This window comes from Aphidius gifuensis, linkage group LG1 (assembly GCF_014905175.1).
Source record: "Aphidius gifuensis isolate YNYX2018 linkage group LG1, ASM1490517v1, whole genome shotgun sequence".
NCBI lineage: Eukaryota > Metazoa > Arthropoda > Insecta > Hymenoptera > Braconidae > Aphidius > Aphidius gifuensis.
Genome location: NC_057788.1, coordinates 7,689,741 through 7,705,365, shown reverse-complemented (window position 1 = coordinate 7,705,365; position 15,625 = coordinate 7,689,741). Strand labels below are relative to the sequence as shown.

The 15,625-nt window shown below is 25.5% G+C and overlaps 6 protein-coding genes across 8 annotated transcripts; 5 read left to right on the top strand and 1 right to left on the bottom strand.

Moving 5' to 3' along the window:
- Nucleotides 1–22: 22 nt before the first annotated feature.
- On the top strand, nucleotides 23–1,683 carry LOC122847549 (very-long-chain (3R)-3-hydroxyacyl-CoA dehydratase 2-like). Of its 2 annotated transcripts, none has more exons than XM_044145317.1 (6): nucleotides 23–250; nucleotides 496–614; nucleotides 685–805; nucleotides 864–1,099; nucleotides 1,188–1,369; nucleotides 1,441–1,591. In XM_044145317.1, the coding sequence occupies exons 2-6, from the start codon at nucleotides 523–525 to the stop codon at nucleotides 1,527–1,529; spliced, it is 720 nt and encodes a 239-aa protein (XP_044001252.1). In that variant the 5' UTR covers nucleotides 23–250; nucleotides 496–522; the 3' UTR covers nucleotides 1,530–1,591. The 2 variants fall into 2 exon arrangements, with proteins under 2 accessions (XP_044001252.1, XP_044001251.1); XM_044145316.1 differs by having other exon boundaries at nucleotides 118–250; nucleotides 441–614; nucleotides 1,441–1,683.
- A 138-nt stretch (nucleotides 1,684–1,821) lies between these two features.
- On the top strand, nucleotides 1,822–4,032 carry LOC122847538 (mannose-6-phosphate isomerase-like). 2 transcript variants are annotated; one of them, XM_044145300.1, is made up of 6 exons: nucleotides 1,822–2,257; nucleotides 2,471–2,853; nucleotides 2,933–3,248; nucleotides 3,316–3,483; nucleotides 3,567–3,769; nucleotides 3,829–4,032. In XM_044145300.1, exons 2-6 carry the CDS (start codon nucleotides 2,536–2,538, stop codon nucleotides 4,030–4,032), a joined length of 1,209 nt encoding a protein of 402 aa, XP_044001235.1. In that variant the 5' UTR covers nucleotides 1,822–2,257; nucleotides 2,471–2,535. The 2 variants fall into 2 exon arrangements, with proteins under 2 accessions (XP_044001235.1, XP_044001236.1); XM_044145301.1 differs by having other exon boundaries at nucleotides 2,464–2,853.
- Nucleotides 3,957–5,789, bottom strand: LOC122847546 (general transcription factor IIF subunit 2-like). Its single transcript, XM_044145314.1, has 6 exons — nucleotides 5,291–5,789; nucleotides 5,063–5,214; nucleotides 4,880–4,969; nucleotides 4,677–4,801; nucleotides 4,461–4,604; nucleotides 3,957–4,346 (listed from the first exon to the last, which is right to left on the bottom strand). Exons 1-6 carry the CDS (start codon nucleotides 5,434–5,436, stop codon nucleotides 4,194–4,196), a joined length of 810 nt encoding a protein of 269 aa, XP_044001249.1. The 5' UTR covers nucleotides 5,437–5,789; the 3' UTR covers nucleotides 3,957–4,193.
- Nucleotides 5,790–5,883: 94 nt separating this feature from the next.
- Nucleotides 5,884–7,503, top strand: LOC122847536 (transmembrane protein 43 homolog). The gene is made up of 5 exons (XM_044145297.1): nucleotides 5,884–5,935; nucleotides 6,000–6,197; nucleotides 6,261–6,493; nucleotides 6,578–7,087; nucleotides 7,166–7,503. The coding sequence occupies exons 1-5, from the start codon at nucleotides 5,921–5,923 to the stop codon at nucleotides 7,452–7,454; spliced, it is 1,245 nt and encodes a 414-aa protein (XP_044001232.1). The 5' UTR covers nucleotides 5,884–5,920; the 3' UTR covers nucleotides 7,455–7,503.
- Nucleotides 7,504–7,698: 195 nt separating this feature from the next.
- Nucleotides 7,699–8,857, top strand: LOC122847552 (60S ribosomal protein L4-like). The gene is made up of 4 exons (XM_044145324.1): nucleotides 7,699–7,772; nucleotides 8,159–8,312; nucleotides 8,411–8,494; nucleotides 8,595–8,857. The coding sequence occupies exons 1-4, from the start codon at nucleotides 7,770–7,772 to the stop codon at nucleotides 8,708–8,710; spliced, it is 357 nt and encodes a 118-aa protein (XP_044001259.1). The 5' UTR covers nucleotides 7,699–7,769; the 3' UTR covers nucleotides 8,711–8,857.
- A 1,044-nt stretch (nucleotides 8,858–9,901) lies between these two features.
- On the top strand, nucleotides 9,902–15,305 carry LOC122847919 (regulator of nonsense transcripts 3B-like). The gene is made up of 8 exons (XM_044145776.1): nucleotides 9,902–9,959; nucleotides 10,058–10,150; nucleotides 12,766–12,896; nucleotides 12,994–13,408; nucleotides 13,475–13,626; nucleotides 13,924–14,515; nucleotides 14,583–14,884; nucleotides 14,961–15,305. Exons 1-8 carry the CDS (start codon nucleotides 9,902–9,904, stop codon nucleotides 15,186–15,188), a joined length of 1,971 nt encoding a protein of 656 aa, XP_044001711.1. The 3' UTR covers nucleotides 15,189–15,305.
- Nucleotides 15,306–15,625: the final 320 nt, after the last annotated feature.

Here is a 15,625-nt window from a genome sequence, read left to right as displayed (position 1 = left end):
ATTGTGATTTGGCTATTATTATTTCCCAGTATAATAAATTTCATAAAAAACAAATGATATTTTTTTTTTTATTAGTAATTGTTGTTAATTATTAAAATAAACAAGTAGCTCCCTCTTGACAACACCAGCAAGATGATGTTGACGACGACATTCTAAAATGTTCTAAAAAAAAAATATCGTATGATTGTTTACAACATTCCAAAGTTCAAAAACCTACTTAAAAACAAGTTTCTAAAAATTAGAAAAACAGGTATTTATTGAATTAAAAAAATATATTTTTTTGGACATTAAAAATTAGAATAAATTTCTCTAATAGAATATAAAAAATTTAGGTTGTTTTATGATACATTTAACAGACTGATGTCATGACCCAGTGTCATTATCATCACAAACTTTAAAACCATATATAAATTATTAATTAATGATAAATTTTGTTCAAGTGCCAAGTCATCATCTGGTCATTGTTATTTTCATTATCTTTTTATTCGTTGGCAGTTGTAATCAAGTGGTCTCACTGTAATCATGGCCAACAAAAATGAAAAGTCTAAAAAAAATGATAACAACAGTATTGGTAATATTTACTTGATATTATACAATATTTCACTTGTTATTGGGTATGTTTAATAATATAATTATTTAATATTAATAATAAATAAATTATTTATATTATCATGATGATTACAGGTGGAGTTATATATTGTGTATTTTAACACGTTACTATTTTACAAATGATTTCAAAGGTCAAAGTCTGTGGAATGTTGTTTTTAATTCATTGATGATATCACAAAATGCTGCTGTACTTGAGGTAAATTTTGATACAATTAATTAATAACTATTTAATTAATATATATATTTTTTGTTAGATTGTTCATGCATCAACTGGATTGGTACGTTCAAATCCAATTATAACAACGTTTCAAGTATTAAGCAGAGTCATGGTTGTTGTTGGTGTTTTATTAGCAACTCCATCAACTGTATCAGCTTCATCAATTGGTCTTCCAATTGCTCTCTTTGCCTGGTCAGTTACTGAAATTATTCGTTATGGTTATTATTTTGCAAATCTCGTTGGATATGTACCATATTTTCTTGTATGGTTGAGGTAATTGAATTAATATTTATTCAGTCTATGACTTATAATTTATTTAATCACATTATTGTATGTTAATTATGTTTTTTAATTTATACAGATATACAACATTTATTGTTCTTTATCCAATTGGTGTTACTGGTGAATTATTGTGCTTTTATGCTGCTCAAGTATATGCTTCGAAAAATACAAATCTTTGGAGTTATTCATTACCAAATTCATGGAATTTTACATTCAGTTATCATTATCTTCTTATAACTATTATGTTACTCTACATTCCATGTAATTAAAAATTTATATTAGCTTTATAATGTACTGTTAAAATATTAATTTTATTATTTTTTATTTTTTAGTATTTCCACATCTGTATCTTCATATGTTTGGACAAAGAAAAAAACTTCTTGGACCACTAAAAACTACAAAGACACAAAAAGTTAATTAATACAACTAATTATTTGATTAATTTTTTTATGAAAAAAAAAAAAAAGAAGAAATGTTGTAAAATTTACAAATAAAAAGCTATTTTAATGTGTTATAAATTTATAATATATTTATAAAAAAATAAAATTGAATACATTGATAATAATTATAACAGAGTATAGGTATATTGGTTTTTTTAATTTGTTTATATTAGAAATTATTTTATTAAAGGTTAGCATAGTGTGTTTATAAACATTAAACACATGTGATTTAAAAAAAAAAAAAGAAAAGCGTGAGGGAGGGAGGGAGGAAAATGGAACTTGCCAACAAAAATATAATGTTTTTTTTTAATTTTCAATAAAAACAGTAGACAGCATCTTTTTAAAGTGTAGAAATAACAGATAAGAGTGTATAACAGAGAAAGAAAATTAAGATACCCAGAGAAAGAGAGAGAAAATGATAACAAAACAACCAATGAAATGTCAATTTGATAGATGAAAATCTCTACTAAAAAAAATAAAGTTAAATTGTCATTTAGCGCCATGACATGTTGATTGAAATAAACATTTGTTTGTTTTTGGAGTAATCAACTTGTTGGTTGTTACTCCAACATAATTTTTGATTACGTGTGTGATCTGCATCTGCGCCACCGAGACACACAACACACAACACACGTTGATTAAATATCAAAAAAAATATAATTATTTAATGAAAATTAAGTTTCAAACCAATCTAGAAAATTGTGAAAACGTAAGTCAATAATTACCGAGGGAAAAATAATATTTGAATTTCAATTAATAAGAGTAAAAAAAAATAAACAAAATAAAATAATAAAAATATAAATAATTTATACTAGGATTAACATATTTTTATATATTATCTTATCATACTGCTAATCTTGTTTACGTGTATGTTACTTAATTTTTTAATTTTTTTTTTCTTATTGATAAATTACGAATTAAGGTCTACTCTGAGTCTGGTAAAAACTGGTCTGATAAATTTTATAAAAAGCATATATAATCAACAACATGGAGCTACAGTGTGCTATACAAAATTATCATTGGGGAAAAAAAGGTTTATTAAGTAGTGTTGCAAGATTAATTAAAGCATCAAATCCAAATATTGCTATTGATGACAATAAACCATATGCTGAATTATGGATGGGAACACATCCAAGTGGTCCATCATCAATTAGAAAAACAAATGAATCATTGGTTGAATTTATCAACAATAATAATGATGTACTTGGTGATGAAGTTAAAAAAACATTTGGTGATTCATTGCCATTTTTATTTAAAATATTATCAATAGCTACATCATTGTCTATTCAAGCTCATCCAGATAAGGTTATTTATAATTTAATATTATTCCTTACTTGTTGCTTGTCATAAATTAATTATTTACTTATTTTTTTGTTATCAACAGAAAAGAGCTGAAATATTAAATAAACTTCAGCCAAATGTTTACAAGGATCCAAATCATAAACCAGAAATTGCAATTGCATTGACTAAATTTGAGGCACTTTGTGGTTTTCGTCCTGTATCAGAAATACAATATTTTTTAAAATCAGTACCAGAATTATGTATGGTTATTGGTGATGATATTGCCAATGAATTTATTGGTTCTGATGAGGCTAATTGTAGAATTAATTTACGTAAATGTCTTGAGGGTCTTTTGACACATCATGCTGATTCAACAGCTGATAGATTGAAAAATTATTTGGAGAGATTAAGACAAATGGGTTAATAAATTTTTACATAATTATTGTCAATGATTTATCAAATAATTATAAAAATTATTTTTTGTAGATGAGTGTAGTAGAGAAGAAATGAATGCTCATTTATTTGAACGACTTCATGCTGATTTTCCAGGTGATGTTGGTTGTTTTGGAATATATTTTTTCAACTATGTTACTTTGAAACCTGGTGAAGCTATTTATTTAAGTCCAGATGAACCACATGCTTATCTCAGTGGTGGTAAAGTTTTAAATTTTATTTGACCTATTTTATTAATGAATTTGCATTGTCATGAAATATTTGTTAATATTTTTTGTTGCCAGATTGTGTTGAGTGTATGGCTTGTTCAGATAATGTTGTTCGTGCTGGTTTAACTCCAAAATTAAAAGATGTACCAACACTTGTTGAAATGTTAACATACAAATGTGAGCCTGGTTTTGAAAAATATTTTAAAAGTACAAAAATTGATGAATTTACTGAAATATTTAGACCACCAATTAAAGATTTTGCTGTTGCTAAAATTGAGGTATAAAATAAAAAATTAAATTTAAAATAAATATTAATTTATTGATTTATATATTGCAGATTTTATCTTCCACAACAACATACACATTATCACCTCAAAATTCAGCTGGTATATTGATTATTATTGAAGGAAAAATTCAAGTTAATTCAAATATTTATAATGAAGGTTCTGTTTTGTTTATCAAATCAAAAGAACAATTAAATTTAAAAATACTAAGTGAAAATAAAAGAACCCTTATGTTTGAAGCATTTGCTAATGTTTGAAAACAAAAAATATATATTTTCCATTATTCAAATTGATCAGTCGAATCAATTAATTGTTCAACAAATAAAAAACAAATCAAATTATGAAAAATAACTCACTTGGGCATAAAATAGAATGAAAAAAAAAAAAAAAGAAAATTGAATTAAATTTAATATTGTATTTAGCTAGAGTCATCAGCGTCCATTGGTTCAATTGGTTCAATTGGTTTGTCGCCATCGTAACAACGAAACTCTGGTCTTAATTCCCACATATTTCTGTGTGGATTTTTCAAATTATATACACACACTTCCTGAAGTATTTCCTTCAAATAAACCTACATGAAAAAAAAAAATAAATAAATATATTATATATTTTTAAATGTCAATAAATATTTCATAATTAATATATTTTTCATGTTCGTATTACTCATTTTTTCATGATAACTTACAATTGGCTGACGTGTAATTTTAACCAAGTCTTTGATATTATAATACTGATGTTTTTCAAATGCAGCAAATAACATATCCGTCACTGAATTTTTATCATCTCTCATCTTTTTACCTTCAGCCTTTTTCTTCTCTGCATATTCAATCTAAAAATACATATGATTAATTAAGCAACATTATAAATAAATTAAACAACATATTACTATTAAATAAATTACATTGTGTTTGTGATCAGAAACTGGCTTGAAATTTTGAACAGCTCTGTCAAGTGTTTGTATACTTCTTTGAGGAACAGCAGCTCTTCTGATACTTGCTTTTTTCAATTTCATGTAACACTTGTCAGCTATAAATAATAATATATAAATTGTTGTTATTTTTTTTATAAATATATTGTGTAATTTAATTTGATAATAATATTTACCATCTGGACGACATTCTAATTTTTGTACAATTCTACCTTCCATAAAAAGTTGTTCATCTTTTGACTCTGGTGCAACTGCATCTGGATTGGCTGAATAAATTAATTTATAAAAAATTAATAAATAAAACAAGAGCGTTTATAAATCAAGAATTATTTTATATTTAAATTGATAAATATATTTACCAGGTATATGTGAAAATACACCAAGCATTTGTCGAGTTACTGTGGTAACATCAAGTCTGTGTTGTTGAGGTATATCTTCTTCACCTGTTTCTTTTATTGACATTACTGAATCAGCAAGTTTCAATGAAACTTCAGCTTTTGTACCAGGAATTCTTTATTAAAATTAAACAATAATATATATTACAATAAAATAGTTGTAATTAATTATAATTATTGATAAATACTTACTTTGTTATTTTGAGTTTGCCGACCTCAATATTACCAGGTGCTTTTTCCCATTTATTTGATATATATTTTGGAACTTTAACAAGCCAAACACCACGTGATGCATTACTTAAATCTAAATCTAATTCTCTTTCTGTTGAAGTAGACATTGTTTATTATAATTTATAAAATTAAAAACTTTAAAATACAATAAACTCAATTTATTTATCACAATTTGTCAATTGATGAGGTTATGTTTATTTTATGTCTGAATGTGTTGTTGGCATTGAGTGTTAAAGATCAACTGGGCAACTGCAAAAGTCAGCTGTAAATTGCAATTTATATATGTACAGTATGTCCAAGTCAATTTTATACAGTTTGGTCAATGTAAACATGTGTAAACAATAAATGTTGTTTATGTTTTTAAACAATATTTTAAAGTCATAGAAAAAAAAAATTACTAAATAAATTTTTACATAAAATCAACAAAACAAATTATTATCATCAAATTATATACTCGAGTAATAAAAAAATACTTTTGTTTATTTATAGAAAATGTCAGTTTAAAAATATAATTGAAATGTTTAATAACAACAGAATTTATTATTGATATAAATATAAACTCAGCAAAAAAACTAAAAATAAATAATCATCATGTCACAAAATAGAGTAAGTATATAAAAAAATAATATATTTTTAAGCATATAATTAATTAATAAACAATTTTATTTAGCCAATAGCTGTATCAAGAAGACACCCAAATCAAAGAAATGATGAATCAGTTGAGAGTAATTCTAATAACTCAAATCGTTTATTACAAAATAATCGTCTTCCACCTTCAATTGTTGAACAATTTCGTGAATCATGGCTAACAGCAATTATTGGATTAATATTATTTGCAACTGGAATGTGTTTATTATTTTGGAATGAGGTAATTTATCAAATTGATATTATATTAATAGTCAATTATTAATAATACAATTTTTGTTTGTAGGGAAAAGCAGCTTCTATAGCTCAATCACTTGATGAAGCATTAGAAAATATTGCACTTATTAGTGACATTCAAAATATTCCAGAAGAATATAATGGTCGTTTGGTACATTTATCTGGTCCATTATCAATAAGTGAACCACTTACTGAGCCTGATTATGGTATTGTTGTTGACAGTGTTAAATTAAAACGACGAGTACAAATGTATCAGTGGATTGAATATGAAGACAGTGGACTGTAATTATCAAATAATCCAAAACGTTATTGTACCTATTGATTATGTTTATTAATCATTGTTTTTTTGCATTTGTTTTGCTACAGTGGTGAAGCTGAAAATCATGATGATCCTAAAAATTATTATTATACAACTGAATGGAAAGATAAGCTAATTGATTCAGATTCATTTTATATACGTAATGGTCATGAAAATCCAACAGAAATACCAATAAAATCACAAATACAAATTGCTGAAGAAGTTAAAATTGGTAATGTTATATTAGGTGATGAAATGAAGAATAAATTTACTGAATTTTTGGAAATAACAAGTGATCAAAGACCAGATCGTGTTGATATTAAAATGCATTCTGGTCTTTATTATCACAGTGCTGATCTTTGGAATCCTCATGTTGGTGATATTAGAATTCTATTTTTATATGCTGGTAAAGCTAATGATATTTATTCAATTGTTGGTAAATTAAGTGATGGAATTATTGTTCCTTATGTCACAACAAGAAACGAAGTTATATTATTACAAAGAAAACATACTGTTGATGTACATCAAATGTTTCATTTAGAACATGTTCATAATTACTGGAGAACTTGGACAATAAGGTAAATAATTATTGATATTAATGGTGATATAATGTTGATGATTAATTTAATTTTGTTTTTCATTTTTTTTTGTTCAAGGGGTCTTGGTTGGTTAGTATTATTTTTAGCAGCAACATGCCTGGCAAATATACTTAAAACAATCATAACAAATTCATCGTTTTTATATGGGATTATTGAAATTGATTCAATAACAATGTCAGTGTCAATGTCAATAAGTCTTTTGGTTGTTGGTTTTGCCTGGGTTTGGTATCGTCCAATTGTTGCATTGTGTTTGGCACTTGCTTCAATTGTACCATTTATTTATTCAACATTTTTTTCAAATGATGATGAACGTCAACAGGGTCGTGCAGCATATCGAAGAATTTAATTTATGAATTGAAAATTATTAATAATAAACGCACCAAAGTACTCATTAATTTATTGTCATCATTATTGTTTTTGTTATTTTCCCGCTTATTTTTTTTGGTCAAGTTAAGACCCTGTCATGGTCGAAGAATGTGGTAAGTTAAGCTCCCTGGATTCAAGTCATAACTTGTCATAACCAGTCTGCTGTCTGCCAATTATAACCACACGTTCTCAGCCCTCAGCGTTTTTAATTTCAACTTTCAACCTTGATAGTCGTTCACACTTGATCAGATCAGTTATTCAGTTTTCGTGAATCAAGTGTTAGAAGGACAAAATTATGGTGAGTTTATTATCAATAAATAATTGATAATATTAAAAATTATTATTTAACATAAATTAATAATACTTTTTCAATTATTTCAACTCAAATTGAAAATGTGAATTAGTTGAATCATTTATCAATTAAATTATGATCCACGTGTAACACTAATTTTTGATTAATTCATCTGACTTATAATAATACTAAATAATTTATCAATAAATTAAAATTATGTTATCTATTATTTTTAATTAATATTATATAAAGCAAGTGTCTAAATTTTGTGTATTAAATTTTTTTTTAGATTATTTCATGACACGTGCTTTTTTTATTTTTATGCTAATATCTAGAAAATTATTATTGATGTAATTGGAATTTACTATTGATAATTTATTTATTTATTACAGGGTCATACGATAGAAAAATCTTCAGACTCTTCAGACGCTTCATCAGACACTGGTTCCAGTGAAAACGTCATCGACCAACAAGTGCCAATGGACCGGGGACCAATAGCATGTGCACATGTACCCTCTGTCCGCACTTACGGCACCTTAAGATCCGGTAAATTAATTAAATAAAACCTCAAGTGTAACCTTTGACTTGGTTCTAAAAAATTATTAATGTCAATTAACATTTGTATTATTTTTTCTATTTAATAGGTAATGGTCAATTTGCTAACATGCGTCGTGAAGGACGTTTATTTACTTCATCAAGAAATTTGAAGCGGTGGTCCCGCAAAATTGGTAAGTTGATTAACCAAAACCTCGAGTGTAACCTTCATGACTTGAATCTATAAAATTATTAACGTCAATTAACATTTGTATTATTTTTTCTATTCAATAGATCTTACTGAAAGACGTGCGTGGCTTCTTCGTGAGATTGCGGCTGCAGAGCCTGAGAGTAAACCATCAGGGGATAGCACTACTTTAGTCAAACAAAACTCATCGATCGTCTACTAATATATCTAGCCCGCAACAGAATGAGTAGAATGAGTCTAAGGATGTGTATTCGAAGATTCGATATTTTTTTTCGACATATATTTATTGGTCGACAAATATCAGATGTTTGACAAGTAACGGCGAAGTTAAAATTAATTTATTCAATAAAAAAAATTAATATGTATTCATTATGTAATTGACAGTTGTCAAATGTTAATAAAAGTTTGTAATTTTCATTTTTCCAATTTTATTTATTTATTTTTTTTCGCTTTTTTATTGAACTTTTTATAGCAGTTTTTTTTTTAATTTTAGTGGGCTGCAATTATGTATCTATTTAAATCCCTAAGAACAAAGTACGTCAGTTATCAAACTGAAAAAAAAATCATATGATTAAATAATTGTCAATTAATTTATGAAATAAAAATTAATAATCTTATACGAAATCTCCTGAATCAACTTCAGTTGTATCTTGGTCTGTTGAAGTTGGAGTATGGTATTTTTATTCTGCGCAGGTGTACCTTGTACCCCTACCACATTTTTATACGAACAATACGAACAAATAATAAACATAATAATTTTTTAAAAGCTTTTCCAGCTTTTCTTTTGTTTTCAAGTTTTTCAAGAGCTTCAACCAGCAAGTTTCAGCCAGTTTCAACCTTGCTCTTGCTTGTTCAGCTCAGTTATTGTGAATCAAGTGCTAAAAGAACAAAATTATGGTGAGTTTATTATCAATAAATAATTGATAATATTAAAATATTATTATTTAACATAAATTGATAATACTTTTTCAATTATTTCAACTCAAATTGAATATGTAAATTAGTTGAACTATTTATCAATTAAATACTGAACCACGTGTAACACTAATTTTCGATTAATTCATCTGACTTATTATCAAATTATTTATATAATACTACTGAATAATTTATCAATAAATTAAAATTATGTTATCTATTATTTTTAATTGATAATACATAAAAAAAAGTGTCTAAATTTTGTGTATATTAAATTTTTTTTAGATTATTTCATGACACGTGTTTTTTTTTATTTTTATGTTTTTATTATTATGCTAATATCTAGAAAATTATTATTGATGTAATTGGAATTTACTATTGATAATTTATTTATTTATCACAGGGTAATAAGACAAATGAATCTTCAGACGCTTCAGACACTGATTCCAGTGAAAATGACATCGACCAACAAGCGCCAATGAATCAATCAGAAACCGGTACAGGAGTACCCCGTGTCCGTGGGGGCTTAAAAACTGGTAAATTAATTAAATAAAACCTCAAGTGTAACCTTTGACTTGGTTCTAAAAAATTATTAATGTCAATTAACATTTGTATTATGTTTTTTATTTAATAGGTGATAAAACTTCGGGTGAATATGGTAACATGTGTCGTGGAGGACGTATGTTTGCTCCAACAAAACTTTGGAAGCGGTGGTACCGCAAAATAAGTAAGTTGATTAACCAAAATCTCAAGTGTAACATTCATGACTTGGAACTATAAAATTATTAACGTCAATTAACATTTGTCTTATTTTTTCTATTCAATAGATGTGAATCGATCGTCTGATATATCTATAGATAACTATAGTTATTCTAGCCCGCAATAGAATGAGTAAGGATGTGTATTATCAGCCGCTATATTCGAAGACTCGATATTTTTATTCGACAAATATTTTCTGGTAAAATTAATTTATTCAAATTGAAAATAAATATGTATTTATTATGTGATTGACAGTTTTCAAATATTAATAAAAGTTTGTAATTTTTATTTTTCCAGTTTTATTTATTTATTTATTTTATGTCCTACTTATCAATAATAAAAAGATTATAATTATTAAAGGAGAAATAAATTAACAATTATATAAAGCTTAAATACGTTGAGTAAAAAAAAAATATATCTATTTAAATCTCTAAGAATAAAGTACGTCAGTTATCAAACTGAAAAAAAAATCATATGATTAAATAATTGTCAATTAATTTATGTAATAAAAATTAATAATCTTATACGAGATCGGCTAATAATCAACTTCAGTTGTATCTTGGTCTGTTGAAGTTTTTATTCTGCGCAGGTGTACCTTGTACCCCTACCACATTTTTTATACGAACAAATAATAAACATAACAATTTTTTAAAAGTTTTTCCTTCTGTTTTCAAGTTTTTCAAAAGCATTCAAAAGCTTCAGCCAGTTTCAACCTTGCTCATGCTTGTTCAGTTCCGGCCGTTATTGTGAATAAAGTGCTATAGAAAAACAAAATTATGGTGAGTTTAATTACAATTAATAATTGATAAAATTAAAAATTATTATTTAACATAAATTGATAATGTTTTTTCAAATATTTCAACTCAAATTGAATATGTAAATAAGTTGAATCATTTATCAATTAAATATACTGAACCACGTGTAACATTAATTTTTGGTTAATTCATCTGACTTATTATCAAATTATTTATATAATAATACTACTAAATGATTTATCAATAAATTAAAATTACGTTTACTATTATTTTTTAATTAATATTACATAAATCAAGTGTCTAAATTTTGTATATTAATTTTTTTCAGATTATTTCATAACACATGTTTTTTTTATATTCTTGTTTTTATTATTTAATGCTAATATCTAGAAAATTATTATTGATGTAATTGGAATTTACTATTGATAATTTATTTATTTATTACAGACTAATACGACAGAAAAATCTTCAGACACTAATTCCAGTGAAAACGTCATCGACCAACAAGTGCCAATGGACCAGAAGCCAATAGCTCAACTACCTCGTGTCCGTGGGAGATTAACATTCGGTAAATTAATTGAATAAAACGTTAAGTGTTACCTTTGACTTGGTTCTAAAAAATTATTAATGTCAATTAACATTTGTATTATTTTTTCTATTTAATAGGTTATAGCACTTCGGGTAAATATGGTAGCATGAGTCGCGGAGGATATATGTTTGTTTCATTAAGACCTAACTACAAGCGGCCCATCGAAAAACTTGGTATGTTGATTAACCAAAACCTCAAGTGTAACCTTTATGACTTGGTTCTAAAAAATTATTAACGTCAATTAACATTTGTATTATTTTTTCTATTCAGTCGACCCTAAATGTTTGGCTATATATCAGGAGATGTGTCGTGAGGCGGGTGTGCCTGCTGATTGAGCCATAGAGACATTCGCACTACTTTAGAGTTTATAGGCTAACAAAACTCATCGATCGTCTACTAATATATCTAGGCCAAAAAACACCACGCAATAGAATGAGTCGAGGGATGTGTATTATCAGCCGCTATATTCGAAGACTCGATATTTTTATTCGACATATATTTATTGGTCGACAAATATTAGATGTTTGAAAAGTAACTGCGAAATTAAAATTAATTTATTCAAATCAAAAATAAATATGTATTCATTATGTAATTGACATTTTTCAAATATTAATAAAAGTTTGTAATTTTCATTTTTCCAGTTTTATTTATTTATTTTTTTTTCGCTTTTTTATTGAACTTTTTATAGCAGTTTTTTTTTAAATTTTAGTGGGCTGCAATTATGTCTGATTTGCCATATCAATAATAAAAAGATTATAATTATTAAAGGAGAAATAAATTAACAATAATAAAGCTTAAATACGTTGAGTAAAAAAAAAATATTTTATATGGAAACAATGTGTTTTATAAAATTTCAAATTTAATTTTTATCATTTTTATTGGAACTCCGGATAAACGCCATCTGTTGAAATAAAAAGCGTCATAATTTTAAAAATGGCTGCCGAAAATTAGCGTCAACTCTGTTATCCTGATTAATCCTGGTTCACCAACAACAATAACAATCGATTTGTATTGTTTTTTTTCTTCTATTAATATATCTAGAGAAAAAATAATAATAACTATCTGTATATGTGTAAATTGTAATTACAAAATCTCAATGGCACATTTAACACAAAAATTAAAATACAAATTAATTAACAAAACATTTATTAATTCAAAGATTAAATAACAATTTTATATAAAAAAATAAATTTAATATTACATGTGGTATTTAATAAGAAAAAATAATGTAATAAGAAGAAATTCAACAACCAGACAGCAGCTGTAGCAATATTGCTAATAATTCACTTTCAGCATCAACTGATAGTCAAAATTTCGAATCAAAAACAAAAGTTGATAGTAAAAAAGAAAAATGTAAACCAATGACCAAGGTTAGTATTTATTTATTAATAAAAATTATTTAGGTTATGTTATTGTTTATTTGAAATTATTATTGATAAATTTGTATGATTATTAATTTTTTAATAGGTAGTTATTAGAAGATTGCCACCTTCAATGACACAAGCACAATTTGTTGAACAAATATCACCATTACCAGATAATGATTATCTTTATTTTGTCAAAGCTGATATGTCACTTGGACAACATGCATTTTCAAGAGCATATATTAATTTTATTGATCAACAACAAATATTTGATTTTCGTGAAAAATTTGATAATTATGTATTTGTTGATGCTAAAGGAACTGAATATCCAGCTGTTGTTGAATTTGCACCATTTCAACGTTTACCAAAAAAACGTATTGGTAAAAAAAAAGAAATGAAATGTGGTAATATTGAGGCTGAGCCATATTACATTAGTTTTATTGAAAGTTTAAAAAATCAAGAAACTGATGCTGCAATTGCACAACCAAAAACAGAATATTCATTTCAACCATTTGAAAGTAATTATTATTTATATTTGTGTTATTTATTGGACTATTTATTAATTGTAATTATTTGTATTGTAGATGCTCAAAAAAAAGTAACAAGTACACCATTATTGGAATTTTTAAAACAAAGAAAACAGGATAAACAACGAGTTAGAGATGAAAAACGTGAAGAAAGAAAACGTCGTGATTTGGAAAAACGTAAAGCCAAAGATGAGCCAACAATTTCAAAGGTAATTTATTTGATAAAAATATATGTATAAATTATTGTGAATAGATTTTTATTATTGATTAATTATTTAGAAATCAAATGGCCATATTAAAATCATTTCCAAGACCCAAGAAAAATTAACAATACTCATTAGATCATCTGTTAGAAATAAAAAAAAACCTCTTTGTTAGTCTTCAAGAATTTTATAAAATGGTAAATTTTAAATAATAACTGACGTGGTTTTTAGAAAAATAAATTTAAGTATTGAAAAAACAAAAAATACATAAAACATAATGATTTATGGTTTTTTTTATTATAGGTTTTAAAAAATCCAGATGTTGAGCGTGAATTAGGCCGAGAAAATAAAGAAAATAAAGAAGAAAAAGAAAAAATAATACCAGTTAAAGATTTAACTAAAAATCGTAAAAAAGATGAGGTTAAAATTCGTGAAAAACCACTTGTAATAAGAGAACGTGAAACCAAAGTACCATCTAAAAATTATAGAGATGAAAAAAAATATCAAGAGCGTGATGTTAAAAATCAAAAAAAATATGAAGAAAAAAAAATATATAATCGTAAAGATGACAACAAAGATTATTTACAAAAAGATGATAAAAAAAATCATGAAATTGTTAATAAATTAACAAAAGATGATGTTAAAGATAAAAAAATTGAAGAAAAAAAAGGTAAAAGTTATGAAAAAATGAGAAAAGAAAAACGTAAAATTGCTGAAAATAAAAAACAAATAATTGATAATCAAAAAGATTTATCAAAAAAAGATGATTATGAGCATAAAAAAATTGAAATAATAAAACGAGATGTTGAAATAATCCATAAACAAATTGAAAAAATTAATGATAATTCAATTGAAGTAAAAAAAGATATAAAGAAAAAAAAATTTAAAGAAACAGGTAATTTATAAAAATTATTTTATAAATATTTAAACAATATATTAATTTAATATAATTATTTTTCTAGATGATAAAAAAATTATTGGTGATACAGAAAAATGTGATGAACAAATTGATGAAATCCCAATGCAAATTGATCTCGATGAAAATGTAAAATCAACAAAAACAAATAAACGAGATAATAAAAAAATTAAAAGAAGAAGTTCATTAGAGAGTGGTGGTGATGTTATTGACAATGACAATGTTCATCTTCGTCGTCATAAATCACTGGATGGTGATGATGATGATGATAATCTACAAAAAAATCAAGACTATTGTAAAAATAAAAATAAAAAAGAATCAAAAACAGAAAGAAGAATTCGTAACAAGGTAAATTTAAAATTTAACAATTATATTAACAATTAATTTTGTTAATTAATATTTGTTTTTATTTATTGATCATTAGGATCGACCAGCAATGGAAATATATCGACCAGGTATGGGAAGATTTAGTAAACAACGATTAGAACGTGAAAAACCAACATCAGATGAACGTTCCTATTCATCAGAGAGTCCAACACCTGGTGCTAAATCATCAATGAAATCAGCAGTTTCAAGTAGCTCCATTGATACTAAAATCATTGAGTCAACATCAGCAACACTCAAACGAAGTACCAGTCGTGATGGTCCATAGTCAGATTATTATTTCTACTATTATTGTGAATAAATATATGTTTATTAATTAACAAAAAAATATTATATTAATTTAGTGGTTTTTATACTCTACTAAATTACAATAATACATTAAAAATAGCAAACAAAAACTAGTTGTACATTTTTTTCAAAAAAAAAATTAACAAAAGAAAATTTTTTCATGCTTTAAAATTGAAAGCCAATATCCAGGTAATAATTTTTTTTATCTTTTTTTTTTTTTCTTCTTTTTCCAATGAAAGGAAAATATGGATGCTTCTCATCAGGTGGGTATTTTTTTGAGTTATTATTTTTATTTACCTCTACTTACTCGCTTTCACTGTTTGTGAAAAAAAAAAAAAAAAAAGAAAAATCTATTGAAAGGATTTTTTAGAAAGGTTAGTTTTCTAAATTTTATATTTGCAAAAAAAAAAAAATGTA